General features: G+C 42.9%; 1 protein-coding gene across 2 annotated transcripts in view; it reads right to left on the reverse strand.

Moving 5' to 3' along the window:
- Positions 1-18,818, reverse strand: part of map6d1 (MAP6 domain containing 1) — a 39,094-nt gene that overhangs the window by 5,375 nt on the left and 14,901 nt on the right. The window contains exons 3-4 of one of the 2 annotated variants that reach the window (XR_007956550.1): positions 15,527-15,912; positions 14,512-14,665 (exon numbers count right to left, since the gene is read on the reverse strand). Coding sequence is in view for 1 of the 2 variants with exons in the window: in XM_052018829.1 (XP_051874789.1) it covers positions 15,829-15,912 (84 nt within the window). In the remaining variant the exon portion in view is untranslated. Of the gene's footprint in view, positions 1-14,511; positions 14,666-15,496; positions 15,913-18,818 lie in introns of those variants that run through there. The other variant, XM_052018829.1, reaches the window with a different exon arrangement.

Raw genomic sequence — 18,818 nt, forward strand, 5'->3', positions numbered from 1 at the left:
TATTTAAGAGGTTTACTTAACAGGTTAAGTAGTAAATGTTCAGCTCTGGTTTTCTACAATGAGGGTGCTGGGATTTTCAGGATACAGCTCCCACTCAGTTGTTGTCTGATATCTCACTTGGGTACTTGTTTTAGATTAAACTCTTGAGACTGTGAACTTGCAATATCCATAACTTCTGAATTTCCCAAAGCAGTTTACAACTAAAATGTTGTAATGCAGGGAAGCTCAGCCACCAATTAACACAAACAGCAAGGAGATACATACAATCCATTTCATAGTGATGGTAACTGAGGGATCTTTTATTAGTCAGAATTGAGGAGAACTTAAGAAAGAGCCAATTTGAGTGGTCAGACAAAAGACTGCATCTCTGACTATGCAGCACACCCTCAGTGCTGCATTGGAGCATTAGCCTAGATTTTGTGCTCAGGTTTCTGGAATGGGACTTGACCCAAAAACCTTATCACTCAAAACCAGGGGTGTTACCATTGAGCCTGAGCTGAGACTCATCCTAAATATGGATTTTAAATCTGAAAGACCATGTTTAGATAATATGATAAATAAAGATTTGTGTTAGGTAATGCTAGCAACAGATACTTGCTGCTAAGCCTTTACTGGATACATGCTATAATTGGTTGCAAACTTAGACTTGATAGTCGCTCATATTCCTACATCAGGTTTAAATCAAGTCACTGTCTTGTTTATTGCTAGTGACAACTGGATAATGGCAAGTAGTAAACAACTAATAATAAGGGAAAGTGTTTAGAAAGATAAGCCTAAATGCTATAATACTGAGCCAAAACCATACATTTATTCCCTCTACACTTGACATTACCTCCACACCTTGCTTCTCTGTCATCTGATGTGCATATGGTTCCACAGAACCATAGAACAGTACAGCACAATACAGGCCCTTCGGCCCACCATGTTGTGCCAACCTTTAAACCACACCTAAGACTATCTAACCCCTTCCTCCCACATATCCCCCATTTTAAATTCCTCCATGTGCTTATCTAACAATCTCTTGAACTTGACCAATTTATCTGCCTCCACCACTACCCCAGGCAGCGCATTCCATGCCCCAACCACACTCTGGGTGAAAAACTTCCCTCTGACATCTCCCTTGAACTTCCCACCCATTACCTTTAAGCCATGTCCTCTTGTATTGAGCATTGGTGCCCTGGGAAAGAGGTGCTGGCTGTCTACTCTATCTATTCCTCTTAATATTTTGTATACCTCTATCAAGTCTCCTCTCATTCTCCTTCTCTCCAAAGAGTAAAGCCCTAGCTCCCTTCGTCTCTCCTCATAATCCATACTCTCCGATCCAGGCAGCATCCTGGTAAATCTCCTCTGCACCCTTTCCAACACTTCCACATCCTTCCTATAATGAGGCGACCAGAACTGGACACAGTACTCTAAGTGTGGTCTAACCAGAGTTTTGTAGAGCTGCATCATTACCTTGCGGCTCTTAAACTCGATCCCACGACTTATGAAAGCCAACATCCCATAAGCTTTCTTAACTACCCTATCCACCTGTGAGGCAACTTTCAGGGATCTGTGGATATGAACCCCCAGATCCCTCTGCTCCTCCACACTACCCAGTATCCTGCCATTAACCTTGTACTCTGCCTTGAAGTTTGTCCTTCCAAAGTGTACCACCTCACACTTCTCCAGATTGAACTCTATCTGCCACTTCTCAGCCCAGCTCTGCATCCTATCAATATCCTTCTCCAAGGTTCACCCATGTAAAGTTATTCAACTGATATGCAGTTTCAACTTTTCAGCCACACTTTGTGCTTATGTTCTTAAAATAGAGAAACTGCTTAGATCTTTGCTGCTTACCTTTACACTAAACAGTTTTCTCTCACTAGTGCACCAATGATAGGTTGTGTTTGCATCTTTACAAAAAAGGTAATGGAAGTCTGGAATTCTAGTTAGAGTCATAGAGTAATAGAGCACGGAAACAGGCCCTTTGGCCCAACTGGTCCATGCCAACCACAGCATCCTCCCTGCTAGTCCCAGTTGCCGATGTGCAGCCCATAACCCTCCAAGCTTCTCCTTTCCATGTTCCTATCCAAATGCCTCTTACATGTTGCAATTTTACCCACCTTGCCCTCTTCCTCTGGCAGCTCATTCCAGGCACTCGCCACCCTCTGTGTAAAGAAGTTACCTCTCGGGTCTCTTTTAAATCTCTCACTCTTATTTAGTGTCTGTTCCCTCTAGTTACGGACTCCCAACCCTGGGGAAAAGACTATGACTGTCCACCTTATCCATGATTTTATAAACTTCTACGAGGTCACCTCTCATTCTCCTACACTCCAAGGAATAAAGATGCAGCATGGCCAACCTCTCTCTATAACTCAGGCCCTCCATTCCAGGCAGCATCCTTGTGAATCTCTTCTGCACCCTCTCCAGCTTGACAATTTTTTTTCGTATAACAGGGTGACCAAAACTGTACACAGTACTCCCGAGTGCAGCTTCACTGATGACTTGTATAACTGCAACATAATGTCCCTACTCCTAAACTCGATGCCCTGACTGATGAAGGCCAGCATGCTAAATGCCATCCTCACCTCCCTGTCCACTTGCATGGCCGCCTTCAACAAACTGTGCACTTGTACTCCCAGGTCCCTCTCTTCCACAACATTCGTCAGTGCCCTGCCATTCACTGTATAAGTCCTGCCCTGGTTTGACAGTCCAAAATGCATCACCTCACACTTATCCAAGTTGAAATCCATTAGCCATTCCTCAGCCCATCTCCCTAACTGATCAAGGTCTCTTTGCAATTCATTGTAACCTGCTTCACTATCAACATGGCCCCCTAATTTAGTATCATCAGCAAATGTGCTAATTGTGGCCCTGGGGATTTGCTCACCTTAATGCACTTCAAAGCAGCAAATACCTCCTTCCTTGGATATGCATATGATCCAAGACCTCGCTACTTATTACCCTCATTTCTCTGGCATCCATGATATTCTCCTTGGTAAACACTGAGGAGAAATAGACATTAAAATCTCATCATTCTCCTGTGGTCCCACATATAGGCAGCCCTAATGGTCTTTAAGAGGACTTACGTCACCCTTTTACTGTTAATATAACTGAAGAACCTCTTGGGATTACCTTTAACCCTGTCATCCAAATCCTTCTCATATCCTCTTTTTGCCCTCCTGATTTCCCTCTAAGCCTGGTCTTAGACTCCTTATATTCATCGAAGGATTAATTTGTATCCAGCTGCTTAAACGCGATGTATGCTTCCTTCTTTTTCCTGACCAGAGCTTCGATATCTCTCATCAGCCAGGGTTCCCTGAACTTGGTATGTCTACCCTTCATTCACCCTAACAGGAACATGCTGCCCCTGAACTCTTGATATGACCCTTTTAAAAAGACTCCCACTTCCCAACTGTTCCTTTGTCTTTAAATAGAGTCATCCAGTCGACCCCAGCTAGATCCTGCCTAATGACCTCAAAGTTGCCCCAATTCCAGTCCAGGACTTTAACCTGTGGACCTGTTCTATCTTTTTCCATAACTATTTTAAAATTAATAGAATTGTGGCCACTGGACCCAAAGTGCTCCCCAACTGTCACTTCAGTTACTTGGCCTGCCTTGCTCCCTAAGAGGTCCAGTATTGCTCCTTCCTAAGTAGGTTCCTCTATGTATTGCGTGAGGAAACTATATTGGACGCACCGCACAAATTCCACCCCATCTGGACCCTTTGCACTTATGGTGGCCCAGTCGATACCGGGAAAATTGAAATCTCCCACTGGCACTACCCTACTATTCTCATAACTGTGCAATTTCTCAACACATCTGCTCCAAGTTCCCACTGACTATTGGGGGGTTTATAATATAGCACCAAGATGACCATCTCTTTCTTATTTCTAAGTCTTACCCAAATACCTATGTTGCTCTTTTGTTGTGCCCTATGCCTCTATGACTTCCAGGATCATTTTCTCAACCTGCCCTGTTGCTTCAACAAGGTATCACATACATCCCTATTTTTGTTTTTGTCAGCCTTTTAGAGTTGTGCACTCTCTTTTATATTGCCATATTATATGCTTTCCTCAGGTCTGAGCTACTTTGCCAAACCTCTGTTTCTTAGATTCTATTAGATTAACTAACAGGAAGAATTTCTGAAATACTATTTCTACTGGGATTGCCTAATGTTTTAATCCTCTAGCTCATTGCTTAAATCAAATGCTTGCTTAAACTCAGTGGGACTGTTTACAACAGCCCATTCACTTACAAGGTATGTGCTTCCAGTGCCCCTTTTACTGACTGGGGTTCTGTTTCCTGCACCTCTTTTACTCACCAGGGCTCTGTTTTGCATTCCTTACTCAGGGGGGTTCTGTTTCCTGAACCCCTTTTGCTCATTGGGGTTCTATTTCTTCCACCACTTTTACTCACTCACCGGGACTGTGTTTCTGGAGTTTTTTTTTACTCACTGTGGTTCTGTTTCCTGCACCAATTTTACTGTTTCCTATGCCCTTTCCTCTGCCTCTTTTACTCACTGGTGTTCAGTTTCCTGTGATTCTTTTGTTTCCTACTCCCTTTTTAAACTTGCCATGTCTCTATTTCCCACACTCCTTTTACTCTTCTAGAAATTAAAGGTGTGTATTTGGGTGATCCTTCAGCCAAGGTTGAGCTGTTCATCCCGTCTTTGTGGATATAACGTAACAATGCTGGTAAGTCTTTTTTTGGTCCACTCCAGTGCCTTTATATCCAGTTGAATGTATGAGGAATGAATAGAATGCAATACTCCAAATGTATTATAACCAAGGTTTGTTACAAGTTTAGCATGACTTTCTAATTCTCTTTCTCTCTCTGGAAGTAAACTCCAGTGTTTGCTTTGCTCTTAGTTTCAAGGGTATATTAACCTGCATTGGTACTCTTGGGGATTTGCACATTTTTACTTTCAGATCTCTTGTGATTCTAGCACAGTTTTCTTTGCATATGAAAAGTCTATGCTTTTAATAGGTATAAGATTGCATTATCAACGAAATGTCCATCATCATATCCTTTATATGAAATATTATTTTATGTGCTTGTGAACCTCCTTTGGCTTTCCTTATTGCAGATGTTGAAAATCTGAAATAAAACAGAAATTACTGTAAATATTTGGAGGCAGCATCTGTGGAGAGAGAAACAGAGTTAACATTTCACAAGGGTCTGATGAAGGATCATTGCCATAAAATGTTAACTATCTTTCTCTCTCCACAGATGCTGCCTGAACTGTTGAGTATTTCACACAAAAGATTGGAACTGTGGAGTGGAAGCTGAAACAGGCAGAGATTTGATTGGCCATTTGGAGCAGGGGACCCCACAAATTTTAAAGCATGGGCCAAATTTTTACTGGTCTCTCGCAGATTCACACTCAAAGTTGGTGGAACTTGGGTGAGAGTAATTAAACTTGCATGGTTATTGGTGGATTTCCAGGGAACCCTTCAAAGTAAATAACTGGGGGTAGGGAGAGCAAGGGCAGGGCAGGGTAGGGTAGGCATATGTGACTGGAAATTCAGATGCATAACCCTGTTTCTTCATAATGCAACTGAAAATCTCTTTTTTTACCCCAAAGTGAAACACAATAATGACCTTTTCAGGTTAAAAATTTAAATTGGACATTCCCATTCTCAGTCATTTCATATTGGCTGTACATAATACTATTCACTCTGCAAAGCTCACTCTGACCAGGCCACTTGTCTTTACTCAAGAAGCACCAAACTGGGCAGCTTAGAATACAAGTAAAATAAATCTACATCTTTTGGACCCCATCCACACTGCATCTACACACCCCAATATTTCCTGATCTCCAGCTTGCCCCCAAACAGAACTCCCAAGCAGTTACCCCACCACCTCTATCTTAACAGCTGCACTGTGTTTCAAAACAATAATATTTTTCTAAGGCCCATTGGAATTCATGTTGTCCCAGGCCTTAACTGGGCCTTTTTCTGACCAGGTTTACCGCCCATGACAACTTTGGCTGATGGAGACAGGCAAGTGTAGTTCTTCAGAAGGTTTCAGTTAAAGCTTGTGCATATATCTCCATGTTGGCAGATAACAATGTCATTAATATTCAATAAAGAATGTAGCTCATCCAATGAAGTTCTGATCGATCAGTCCACCTCCAATACTTCCTACATCACTTTCACTATTGAGATCCTTTGGTCCAAGTTGTACTTTAACCTCTCCTTCCACCTCCCCTGAAACCTCTTGTCACCTATCCTGGAGACTGCCGTCACCACTGGTGTCCCCCCCTCCCCCCGCACTTGTCCCTGGAGAACCCCCTTGTCGCCTGGCCCTGAATTTCTCTAATTGCCTGATTTAAAACACACTCCTGTTAATAGGTATGAAAGCCTCACCGTGGGAAGCTGTATTATTTGAGTGGTGTGTAATTATATCCAGTATGTAATAGATTGATAATTGTAGGGCATTAGGAAAGAATTAAATGAAGATAAATGATCATGTTTCACTAGACAATTCATTGCATTAAAATTGTTAAGCCAGGAGATGCCACTTATATCAATGCAACTGCAGACTCTACTGGAAGTATTCCTTGTGATAGTGTTGCAGGGAAAACTCTACCCGTCATTGACACATTTAAAATGGCCCCAAGACTACAGGTTTGCATCATTCCAGCCACCAGATCTGTAGCCATTTCACTAGTGAGGAAGTTGGAAGGAGATGGGAGCCAAACTGTGGCTCTGTCTTTTTTATAAATCTCTCCCATTAGCCAAGTTTGCTAACTCTTGTTGAGGCATGATTCCATCACTGCTGCCTGCCTCTCACCTTCCCAATCATCATGACCAAGTCCGGCTACGAGTGGGCTGTCTGACAGTCAGAGGCAACTCAGCTGATCACAGTCGCATCTCCACACCTTCATTATTCAAGTGGAGTCATGTTATAATCAGAGAAGGAACATGGGATAATTTTTCTTCTCTTGTCAATCGTAGCTCCCTAATCAACCCCCCACTGAAATCAGACCATCAAGCCTAGACTGTAGATGGAGAATGGGCTGGTCGGCAACATAGAGTTTGCCTTGGTCTCTTATACACAAAGGATAATAAAAGCAAACATGACAACAGGAAGAACCTTATAACCCAAAGAATACTGAGTACATGGAGCATTGAACTGAACAAGGAACCCAACTGAACTTTAAGAAGAGATGAGTTGTTATCAGCAAAAAGGATCAAGGTTAGTAAAAATGATCCAAGGGAATATTTGGATAAGTTGGTGATATTGGCTGAAGGCTGTTTCTCTTAAACTTTATTGAATTAGTTCTGCACATTAATGTGCACATTCCACATCAGACAGCACCGGAGGTCAGGATTGAATCTGGGTCACTGGAGCTGTGAGGTAGCAGCTCTATAAGCTGTGCCACTGCTCGGACCTTTAGCTGGTGACTCCTCTTCAGCCTCATTCATTTCTGGGAATCATAGAATCATACAGCATGAAAACAGGCTCTTCAGTCCACTGGGTCTGTGCCGACTGTCAAGCACCCATTTGCTCCAATCCTACATTATTCCCAATTTATTCTCCCTGTTTACATATACAAACTGTTACTGATAGCTAGGTATTTTAAAGCTGAACTTGCCACCTTCCTTAAATCTTCCCATTCAAGATTGTGGGTTCAGGATGGCTAGATAACAGAGAATGTCATAGAGTCATATGCCACGGAAACAAGCCCTTTGACCCACTGTCCATGCCAAGCCTCCAACGTATCCTGAATCAGGGCTGCTGGTCATCTTGAAGTCTGTAAGGAGTCATGGTACTCATGATACTAAGGGTAAAAGTGAATAGAAGTGGCTATACAGCTTGAGGGACCCAGTTCAATCCTGCTCTTGGGTGCTGTATGGAGTTTGTATGTTCTCCCTTTGGCTGTGTGTATTTCCCCTGGATGCTCTGGTTTCCTCCCACATCCCAAAGATATACTGGTAGGTTGCTTGGTTACTGTAAATTATTCCTTAGTGTAGATTTCTTACTGGCAAAAGAATTAAAGAGGAGTTTATGGGAGTTTAAGAGAGAATAAGTTTCAACTTAGCATTGTCAATGAATTTTGCCTGATGACATGTTAATGTTAAACAATGGGAATAACATGACTTGTGATGACAATGTTGACTTGAATGTTCTGCAATACATACTTCTGGACAAAACATGTTGGCATTCAGAAAAATTCGATTTCTTATATTCTTATAGAAAATTATGGAAAAACCCAGATCTGATGATAAACAGACCATTTCCATCAATGGAGGTGCCAAGAACCGGGGGAAAGAGATGTAAGATAAATAGAGCTGAGAATAGGAGAACCTTCTTACAGCCTATTTCAATGTTATTTTGCATACAACCCTGTCAGATGTATTGATGACATTCCAACCTGTCTTGTTTGTCAGGAAGATATTATTCAGTGCAAAATGATTCTGTATTTTAACTCCTCTTGGTGCCCCTTCCATTGTGATGCAACAGAAACACATCATTACAAAGACAGCTGTGAGCTTGGCTCTTGTTTGATGTGAAATCATTTCCATTACAGGGTGCTACAGCTTGTTAGGCTCCATTCTTTCACCAATGTCCCTTTTGTGCTCCTGACAGGTCCTGCTTGATGAGATGCTCCCGAGCATCACCATGTGCCCTTTCTGCCTCAGTGCAATTACAGAACAGAACAGCACAACTGTCAACATCCCTTGACAGTCCCTACTTTCTCTGGTTACTTCTGTGCATTTCTTTTGCTTTAGCAGGATCAGGATGTGAAAGGAAAACTGTGCCAACTCACTTCCCAGCCAATCGAGTGCTTTCGAAGTGGAGTCAAACTTGTGACGGAGGAAAAAAGCAGCTCATTTGTGGACACCAAGCCCCCATGGCCAGGTATAAAGTAATGAACAAAGTCTCTATTTCAGTGATAATAATTAAGAATAATTATTGGACAGGACACCAGAGAGAAGTACCAATTATATTCTGAGATCTTTTCATTGCGAACTGGGAGGGCATGAATGTAGATTTAACTCAATCAGCAGTAACTTCAATTTTTCTTTATCAATGGGACAGATTATTCTCGTGCCATTGAAGTATAGGCTGTTACCTGTCCTTTTACTCATAAGACCTGACTGCACTCCTGTAGCTATACATCCTCCAGAAAGTCCTTATTTGGGTTCGACTCCATGTTTTGCCCAGCTCTCCATCTATTGAGCCTCCTGCATGGTGGTCTGGACAGGAGTGTCAGGGTGAGTTATCTGAACCACCCTTGCTCACCTTCTATCTCCAGAATCCCAGGCACAACCAGCAGCATCACAAGAGCCATTCCTTCTGCAGTACCTGTCACCATCTCCTCCCGTCTCCTTTAGCCCTAACCCATACCTTCCAATACCCAAGGAGACATTTATCTTTCAGTAAGCCGGCACCAGCCACTCTCCAGAAATTGTCCGCCAATCCTGCACAACCCTGTGGTATCTGATGTCACCCCTCCCCACCTTCCAATGTACAAGAAGTCATCTGCCCTCCAGCCATGCCCCTTCCAGTATCTGGGCAAATACTTGACCCACCGCCTCCAGTATTTTAAGGTGCTTTCCCAAGAGTATCTGACTATTAACCCTCTTCCCTCCACTGGTATCTATTCCTGCCTTCCAATATACAAGGATACCTTCACTATACCGTCACTATTTTAGCACCAATGCCTGTTCCAGATATGGTCACCCACTCAGCCCATCCTCCAGTATATTAACAGCCCCATTTCCCCTTCGAGTATCTGACAACCAACCTTCTCTCATCTCTTTCATATCTGGCACAATCCCTTCCCACCTTCCAGAATACAAGGAATTATCTGCTCTTCACTAACTTGGCAGCATGGCCCATTCAAGTATCTGAGCACCTCTTGTCTCAACCTTCAGTAAATCAGAAGTAATATTTTCTCCAGTATTTGGCATCATCTTGTCCACTTCTTCCCATCCTCTACCACCACAAGGAATCACCTGTTGTCTGGTATCCCAGTGACGTTGCCCCGTATTTGAGCTCACCCTCCAGTATATCAGAAGTCATTTGCGCTCTATTATCCTCACCCATTCCTTCAACATCTGGCACCATCCCTTTCCACCCTCCATTATCCAAGGCATCATCTATTTTCCCGTCCCCTGGCACCATTGTCCTCTTCAGCAACATCACCCCCCAGCTAACCACAACCCAAACCACCCAACCCCTCTGTATTTCAGGTGTCATCTGCCCTCCATTATTTGGATGCTATCAACCCCTTTCACTCTCAACTGCTCTCCAAACATCCCACTGGTACTTGGAGGCTAACTAGCTTTTAAATTTACTTTTACATGGTATTACAATTACAAGAGACATTTACATTCCAGGATGCAGTAATGATAGGAGACTTAGTCCTAGGTGCAGTTTTTGTTCTGAATGTTTTGAAGCCAGCATCTCGGATATTAGTAACATGAGAACTGCTATTACTATTATCTAGTTTGGGACTCTGCTGATGATGCTTTGAGAATAATCATTCTGCCATGTATTGATATGGTGCATCTGTTGATGACAAGTTGTGCTGCCTGTTCACTGTCGATGCATAGTGCCTTCTGTTTACCGAGAGCATTATGCAGTTTTTTTTTAACTGATGTTGCATTCTGTTACCTATTTATAACAGGGTGATTGTTGTACTGTTGCTGCATTGTGCCCTTAGTTCGCTGGGAGACAGCATTTGCTTTTTTTAATTGATGGTGCACTATGTTGCCTGTGTAATGATGGTGCATTGTCCTGTTTGTTAATGGTCAAAGTGTATTGTGCTGTGATTTATTCATGAGATGTGCTGTGCTGTTATATTTGTCATTGCATTATGTGTCTGTACATTGTTGGTCATTTGTGTCCTCCTTTTAGCTGAGATGGAGCTTTATAATCTTTTATTGATGGTGCAATGTACTGTTTATTCATGATGCACTGTTTAATCTCCTTATTGATAATGCATAATGTTAGACATTCATTGACAAGGTGCACAGTGCTCAATGATTATTACCAGGCAAAACACTGGAGTGCTGTCTTTGGAAAATCATTCAAATTCTATGGCAGGATGAACTCAGCCCAACATTGAGGCTCTAATTTAGTCAGTTGGCACCATTGGGCAGGCCAGGCTGTTTGCATCCTTGATACCAGACTCCTGAAACTGATGCTCTATTCTGATCTCTGCCACAATAAGAAGTTATCATGCAGAAAGATGAAAGTTGCTAAGTGATGTGGGGGACTGATAGGTGTGCTCTGAGAGCTGGCATAGACCCAATGGGCTGAATGGCCTTCTGTAGCATAAGAAAAAAAATTAAAGGTTATTCACTAATCTCCTTAGAAAAAGTGCAATAGCCCCACTGACACTAGGGAATCCCTGACTGCTCAATGTGAAGCAGCAACATTCAGGTTGGCATTGAGAACCACGAGTCCGTGTGCAAGGAGCATATACAAGCCCAAATTAAATGGGGGACGACTGCACCACCTCCCAAAGTACCCACCCTGCCAATCACTTTCTGCCCCACTTGTGACAAAGTTCCAAATGAGCCTTATCAATCACCTACAAATGAAGCAAAAATGAGCTATCCTCAACCCTGACAGACAGCCCAGGGAGAAGGAGGTTACTAGGTGCACCAGGCTAGTGAAGGAGTCAGATTATGGTGCTGTTCTTCTCTGGAATCTTGTAAAACATATTAACCTTCCCTGTTTCAGAGTTTCCTTTTCTTAAGAATAAATGATCCTAGTTCTTTAATCTTTCATTGTTCCTTAGGTGCCTGACACTTGGTAACTAGTTAATCTTTTCTACAACATCCTCCATTGCCTGTTCCCTCGCTGTGTTTTCAGTGTCTTCATTTGTATGAGATCAACCATGTGCAGTTGTCTGTTCAATATGGAACAAGAGCAGGTCTTTTAAATCAAGAATTACTGGCTATGTGTCATCCCTGTCAGTATTCAACTATGAAAGGAACAGTAATCTCAATGTTTCCACATCAGCCTTTCATAGAATTGCACTTCCAGCTGGCAACTGGATTACAATCAGGATCAAGAACCATGGCTGTTTTTATTGTCCCCTCATCCCGGTCCAGGAGGCACTGTGACCCACAAGAGGTTAATAAACCTTACCAAATCAGACTGAGTAATTTAACTAAATGGAGCTGAACAGACATGCACTGCATTCCCATCTGCTGTGGTTTTTATCTCGCTTCTGGATTTTTCTGGTAATCTCTTTCAATTGCAATGTTTTGGATTAAAAGTTCAAATCTCTGGAGGTTTTCAGAAGCATCATTGGCTGCAATGAGATGCAATACAATAGCAACTGGTAACAGTTTGTCTCCCTGTTCAAGCTACAGGCTGCATACAAATGTTATTAAACTCCTGTATCAGAGATAAATTGAAGTGTAGTACAAGAACAAAAACACCTTTTATTTTCTTGACAAAGTTTGCACTTCAGCTGTTTAAGAAGGCAGCTCAACAGTACCTGCTCAAGGCAGTTAAGGATGAGCAAGAAATACTGGAGCAACAAACAACGTGCTGGAGGAACTCAGCAGGTCTTGAACATCTGCGGCAGGAAAGAAATTGTCAACGTTTGGGGTCAACACCCTGCATCAGGACAGAGTGGAGAGATGAAATGGCCAGCACAGAGGAGAAGGTGGGGGGGGGGGTGGCAAGAAAGGATTCAGAGGTGTTTGGTGGATTGAGGAGGAGTGCAAGATGACAGGTAAGTAGTGCCAGTTAGAGGAGGTGAGTGGGGAAACAACCCAGAGAAAACAACCCAAGTTTGTCCAACTGTCCTTTTAAAACATACCCTCTAATCTAAGCAGCATCCTGGTAAACCTCTTTTGCATCCTCTCTATAGCCTCCACATCCTACCTATAATGGGGCAACCAGAAATGAGTGCAATATTCCAGATACGGCCTAACCAGTTTTATAAAGCTGCAACATAACCTCCTGATTCTTGAACTCAGTGCCTCGATTAATAAAAGCAAGCATGACATATGTCTCCTTTACCACCCTTTACGACTTGCGCGGCCACCTTCAGGGAGCTATGGACTTGGATCCCAAGATCCCTCTGTACATCATTAAGACATTCCCTGTCAATATTGGGAACATTAAAATCCTCTATAACTACAACAACCATTTGCAATCTGTCAACATGTATGTTCTTCTAATTCCCATTGTCTATCAGAAGGCCAATGGAATAACCCTAAAGTGACCATCCCTTTCTTATTCCTAGAATCTCTCCATTTACCCTCAGTGGCTGATTCCTCTAGGACATCTTCCCCAAGTACTGCTGTAATGCTCTCCCTGATCAGCAATACTACATCCCCTCTTGCATTCTCCTCCATCACACCTGAAATGTCTATATCCCAGAACATTGAGCTGCCAGTCCTGCCCTTCCTTTAACCACATTTATGTGATTGCAACACTCTCAGCTCATCCGCCTTACCTGTGAAGCTCCTTGTATTAAAGTAAATGCAGTTAAGCCTACTGGCCCTCTCATGCTTCCCTTCTCATCTCTGCCTTCTCTTTCCACCAGACTAACCTGTTCTATTTCCTGCATACAAGTCAGCCTCTCCTCCAGCTGCACTGTCATTCTGGGTCCCTCCCTTTACCTCACTAGTTTAAATCCTCCTGAGTAGCACTGGCAAACCTCCCTGCAAGGATATTGGTCCTCCTACAGTAAAGGTGCAATCCATCCTTTTACAAATCACCCAACCCCCAGAAGAGATCCCAATCATCTAAAAACCTGAAGCCCTCCCTTATGCACCAGCTCTTTAGTCTTACATTCATTTGGCCTGCCTTCCCATTTCTACACTCACTAGCATGTGGCACAGGGAATAATCCTGAGATTACAACCTGAGAGGTCCTGCTTTTCAAAATTTCTACCCAAATTCCCATTGCAGGGCCCCATCTCTCTTCTTACCCATGTCATTAGTACCAACATGGACCACTACCTCCAGCTGCTCACCCTCCCTTTTCAGAATGTTCTATACCAGCTCAGAGGCAACACACCACCCTGGAGTCTTCTTGCAGCCACAGAGATGCCTATCCATCTGCCGACTATTGAAACGCTATCACTACCACTCATCTAGACCATCCTTCCCTGTTGTAGAGCAGAACCACTCATACTACCACCAAGTTGGCTGCTACTGCTTTCCTCAGAGGCCGTGCCCCCAACAGTGTCCCAAGTGGTTTACCCATTAGACAGGGGAAATCACCACAGGGGAATCCTTCCCTGCCTGCCTGCCCCTCCTGGCAGTCACCCATCCACTCTCTGGCTGAACTTGTGGTGTTACCACCTCCCTGAAGGTCCCTGTCTATAACACTTTCTGCCACCTGTATGCTCAGTGTGACCATCTGTCACTCCAACCAATCCATGCAGTCAGAGAGGAGCTGCAGCTAGACACACTTCCTGCAAACATAGTCATCAGGGACATTAGACTTCTGCTTGATCTCCCACATTTCACAGGAGAAGCATACCACTCTATCATTTCGACCCCTAAAGTTACTACTGGGTTTATGAAAAGACCTTACCTTGATGTCACTGCTCAGCCTTCTTGATGGAGCCTTCCTTGTCAAAGCTTAGACCTCAAGCTTAACACTTCGACCTCAAACAGCCTTCCTTAAAATGATCACTCCAACTAGAACTTGCCTCCCTTTTATATTCTGTTCCTCCATGCTAGGCCTGCTGGTAGGAAAACAACAACAAAAAAAAAATCACTTTGCTTTGCCTTACCTTGTACAATCTTTTTAAACTCCCTCCTTGAACTTGATGCTAGGCCAGCTGGTAGGAAAAAAAATCCAAAATGTTGGGAAGATCCAAGAGAGGATACAGAAGAAATTTCCAGGGACAAAGTGTTTTATCTGGAAGATTAGGCTGGAGAAGCTGGGGGTTGTTCTTGGAGCACTGGGGGGGTTGAGAAGAAATTTGATAGACATGTACTAATATCAGGCCAAACAGTGGGAAGCTGTTCTCACTAGCAGATAGTTCAAGGACCGACGTGGACAAAAGAAACATGGGGACGCAAGAAGTGTTTTTATTTTGCAGAGAGTGACTATGACCAAGAACTCAACTGTGTGTAAAAGTAGAGTCAACAGCCAATAAGGATTTTCAACAGTAAACTAAACAGACACATGGACAAATACCTTGCAGAGCTCAGGAAAAAGAGCAGAGGAGTTGGACTGAACAGATTGCTCTGCTTAAACCAACCTGGATTCAGCGGCTTCCTCCTGTGCTTCAACCATTCTATAATTACAGGACGAGAGCACCCCAAACAAGGCAAACGTTTATTACCCATTCCTAATTGGTTTTGAAAAGATATTGGGTGAGCTGCTGCAGTCCTTGTAGTGAAGGTGTTCCTGTAGTGCTGTTTGGGATGAGTCTGTTATAATTGCGGGTGTGTTTTGTTTCTGTCAATGAATGGCAAACTGAAACATTCTCCCTCCTGGTTTAAATAAGGGAATAAGCTCCTTGCAGCAGGTATAGCAGCAGGGGTAGAAAAACTCACAAAGATGTTAATTTTCTCTCAGCTTTTATTGGCCGACTTACTGCTTGTTGTCGAAGTCCCTTAGTGTGCAATCAGCCAAGCTATCCTTACACAACATGCAGATGAGACGTACACACGTTAAATAGGATTTGCTCAAGTCCCAATCAGTTACTGTACAAAGACAAGTATTTATCAGGCAACTGGAGACAAATATCCTGATGAGGGTCACTTCAAACGCCAGCATTCCTCTGTTCCGAGGCTTATTTTGCATAGTTTGTTTTGGCAGAATTAATACAGCTGCCTTTAGTCTGGGATGACTTCAGCACTGGGACCAGTTCCTTCGAAGGGGAAGCTGTGACTGGGTTTATATGTTCAGCACACGGGAGCGGGTCTGGAACACTGCCGAGGAATTCGATGATGGTGATAACTTTGTCTTCACCACTGGCTCCTTTAAATAAATCAAAGAGTTAAGGAAATGAAGAGCAGAAGTTTGTAGCAGTCACACAGTACCTTTCACACAAAAACAAGATGCAGACAATAAGTCACCATGAAGCATGGCCACTACTAACTGATGGACAAACTGTCCACAGTACACGGTGCAAGACATCATATTACCAGATAATCTGTATTGGTGGTGTGGGGCTGAGGAACAAACATTGCTTTCCCAGGGTCTGGCCCAATCTCTCTGAAATATTTATTTTTCTGGGCTATTTTACATCCACCTAATAGGCAGACAGCCTCGTGGGTTCAGAACTACAGTCTTTTTAATATCCCGTTAGTTCCCTTCCTATCACAGAGCAGGAGACACGAGATGATTTTGAAATGGTGTTTAAAAATTGTTGGTCCAGTTTGCATCTTTCAAGGTAACCACTTCCACTGTCTTCAACATTCTAGGGCACATCACTGCTGGCTTCTGCACGGAGGCCTTGAAACACAGTGGTTAATGGAATGGGCAGGAGGTAAATGCTCTGGAGACCCAAGGTCAACCTCTTCAATAAGTGGAAGGGCAAGAAATGGCTAGTGGTGGTCCAGTGGGCCACCTGGACCTCGTCACTTAACTATTTTCCATCTCAATCCCACAACATTTCAAGGATTGGCTTTTCAGCAGAAACATCTCAGCAGAGGATAGGAAAAAGTAGAAAGCTATGAACAAAATGCCCCGAAATTAGTTATCAGTCAGCCCCTGTGTCCTGGAGGCCTACTGCTGGTGTTTCCCTGCCTACCATCATAACGTGCAGTGGTTTTTAAAATAGAAGTCTTAAATTATATCTATCGATTGGGGAGCTGAATATACAATTTTCACAGTTGAGCTTTTGAAAAGTTTACATGTCAGCAAGGGCACCCAGCTCCTGCTGCCAAGTTAGTTCATTAGTGGGTTAGGAAGTGCTGAGAGATGCAAAACCTATAGTCCAATGCATTGTGTTAGGTGGCTGCTTGCTGGGAGTTAGGCATCCTGCTCACTGGCAGTTGCTCTGGGAGATTTTACATTGTAAAGCAAACATGCAAATCATTTCCTTCGAGATTCTGAATCTTTTCAGAAGCGATATTTAAGGCCTCCTTCCAAACACGTCACCGTCCCCATCTCCCCACCCATAAGGTGCTGGATCTCGCTACCATGGGCTCCACGGATACTAGTTACCTCATCAAGTGATTGTATTCTGGACCCTGCTATTACACAGTGCATCCTGACACTTTTCTCAAAACAGATAATAGAAAAAGTAACCTTGAAATAACCTTTAAACTCCCAGACACAATACCAGCATCACAAATCAATTAAATCCTCTGTGCCCATCTAGGAGATCACAGCAAAGCCCAAACTGGGCATTCAGCAAGCCTTCACCAATTATCAGCCATTTCCTGCACTGGTTAATCTCATTAACTATTAAAACCAGAAAACCCACTGCTGAAATAACTTCTGGCTGAGGAAAAAAAACAAGGGCACTGTGTCCTAACAGTTGCTTAGAAACAATCCCACAGGATACGAGGATAACCCTGATCTTTCTGGGGAAAAAAAAGTTAAGGTTAATGACATATTTTAATAATGTGAAAATTGTGCAGCAAATCCATAGGGTATACTGCTTTGCCAATCTCTGGAACTTTATCATTGATTGAAACTATACCATTTGCTCTGCACTAACAGTGGATCATTTTTGCCCTTCCACTATTTTTAAAACTTGTTAGATTTGCCTGTTAATTGGCCACTAAAAAGTCGAATCTGGATATAAAGAGTGTAGGGACCTTTTATAGCTGTATGTTAAACAATGCCAATTAATTCCTCTAGCCCAAAATTTAAACAATATTAAGGCATCTCATTTCTTCAGGTGTAATTTATTCATAAATAGTTAAAAAATATATTTACAGTGAAAAGCAAAAATATACGGATGTTAGGAACCTAAATTAAAAGCAGAAAATGCTGGAAATACTCAGGTCAGGCAGCATGTGAAGAATGAAACAGAGCCAGCAGTTTTTGACCTGAAATGTTAATTATTTCTTTCTCCACAGAGCAATTCCAGCATAAGAAATTTAAATTGTTTTTCTTCCTTTTCCTTGTATTCTTTACCCCTCTCTCTCCACTCAAGTTCAGGAAGGAAGGAAGGAAGGAAAGACTGATCGACCTTAATGCTCCTCAGACTTTCTTCAGTTTCTCCATTACTCCAAAATTATCATTGGTTAAGGAGAAACACTGATGGCCCCAGCAATCTGGGAGGTCAGATGCCCAGTTGCTCTCTGCTTTGTTCTTAGCTCCCATGTCCATTAAGTAATTGCACCAAATACATTTTTTTTCAAATCTGAATGGATGCCAAAAATCTAATGGGGCATTTTGTGGATGCTCTGCTGAGAAGAGCATCAGTGAACAGCACACAACCGTGAACTTATGACTTCCCAATAAGTTACTGACCCAGGGGATGAAAATACATCACCGGCTGTAATCATCTTGACTCCTCCTTCCTGCTTTCATCACTGAATTGACAATTCCATACCTCTCCTGGCTAGCCTCCCATCTTCCACTCTTCATAAACTGATGCTCAGCCAAGTTCATCTGTCTGCATCTTACACTGCCAACATGTATTTGGTGCTGAGGTGGAGATGGAGGAGAGCTTCAAGTTCCTAGGTGTAAACATCATCAACAGCTTGTCTTGGTCCAACCACGTAGATGCCATGGCCAAGAAAATGCACCGGTGCCTCTACTTTCTCAGGAGGCTAAGGAAATTCAGCAAGGCCCCAATGACCCTCACTAATTTTTATAGATGCATCATAGAAAGCATCCTATCCGGATGCATCACGGCTTGGTATGGCAACTGCTCTGCACGACCACAAGAAACTGCAGAGAGTTGTGGACACAGTTCAGCACAG

This window comes from Pristis pectinata, chromosome 6 (assembly GCF_009764475.1).
Source record: "Pristis pectinata isolate sPriPec2 chromosome 6, sPriPec2.1.pri, whole genome shotgun sequence".
NCBI classification, from domain to species: Eukaryota; Metazoa; Chordata; class Chondrichthyes; order Rhinopristiformes; family Pristidae; genus Pristis; species Pristis pectinata.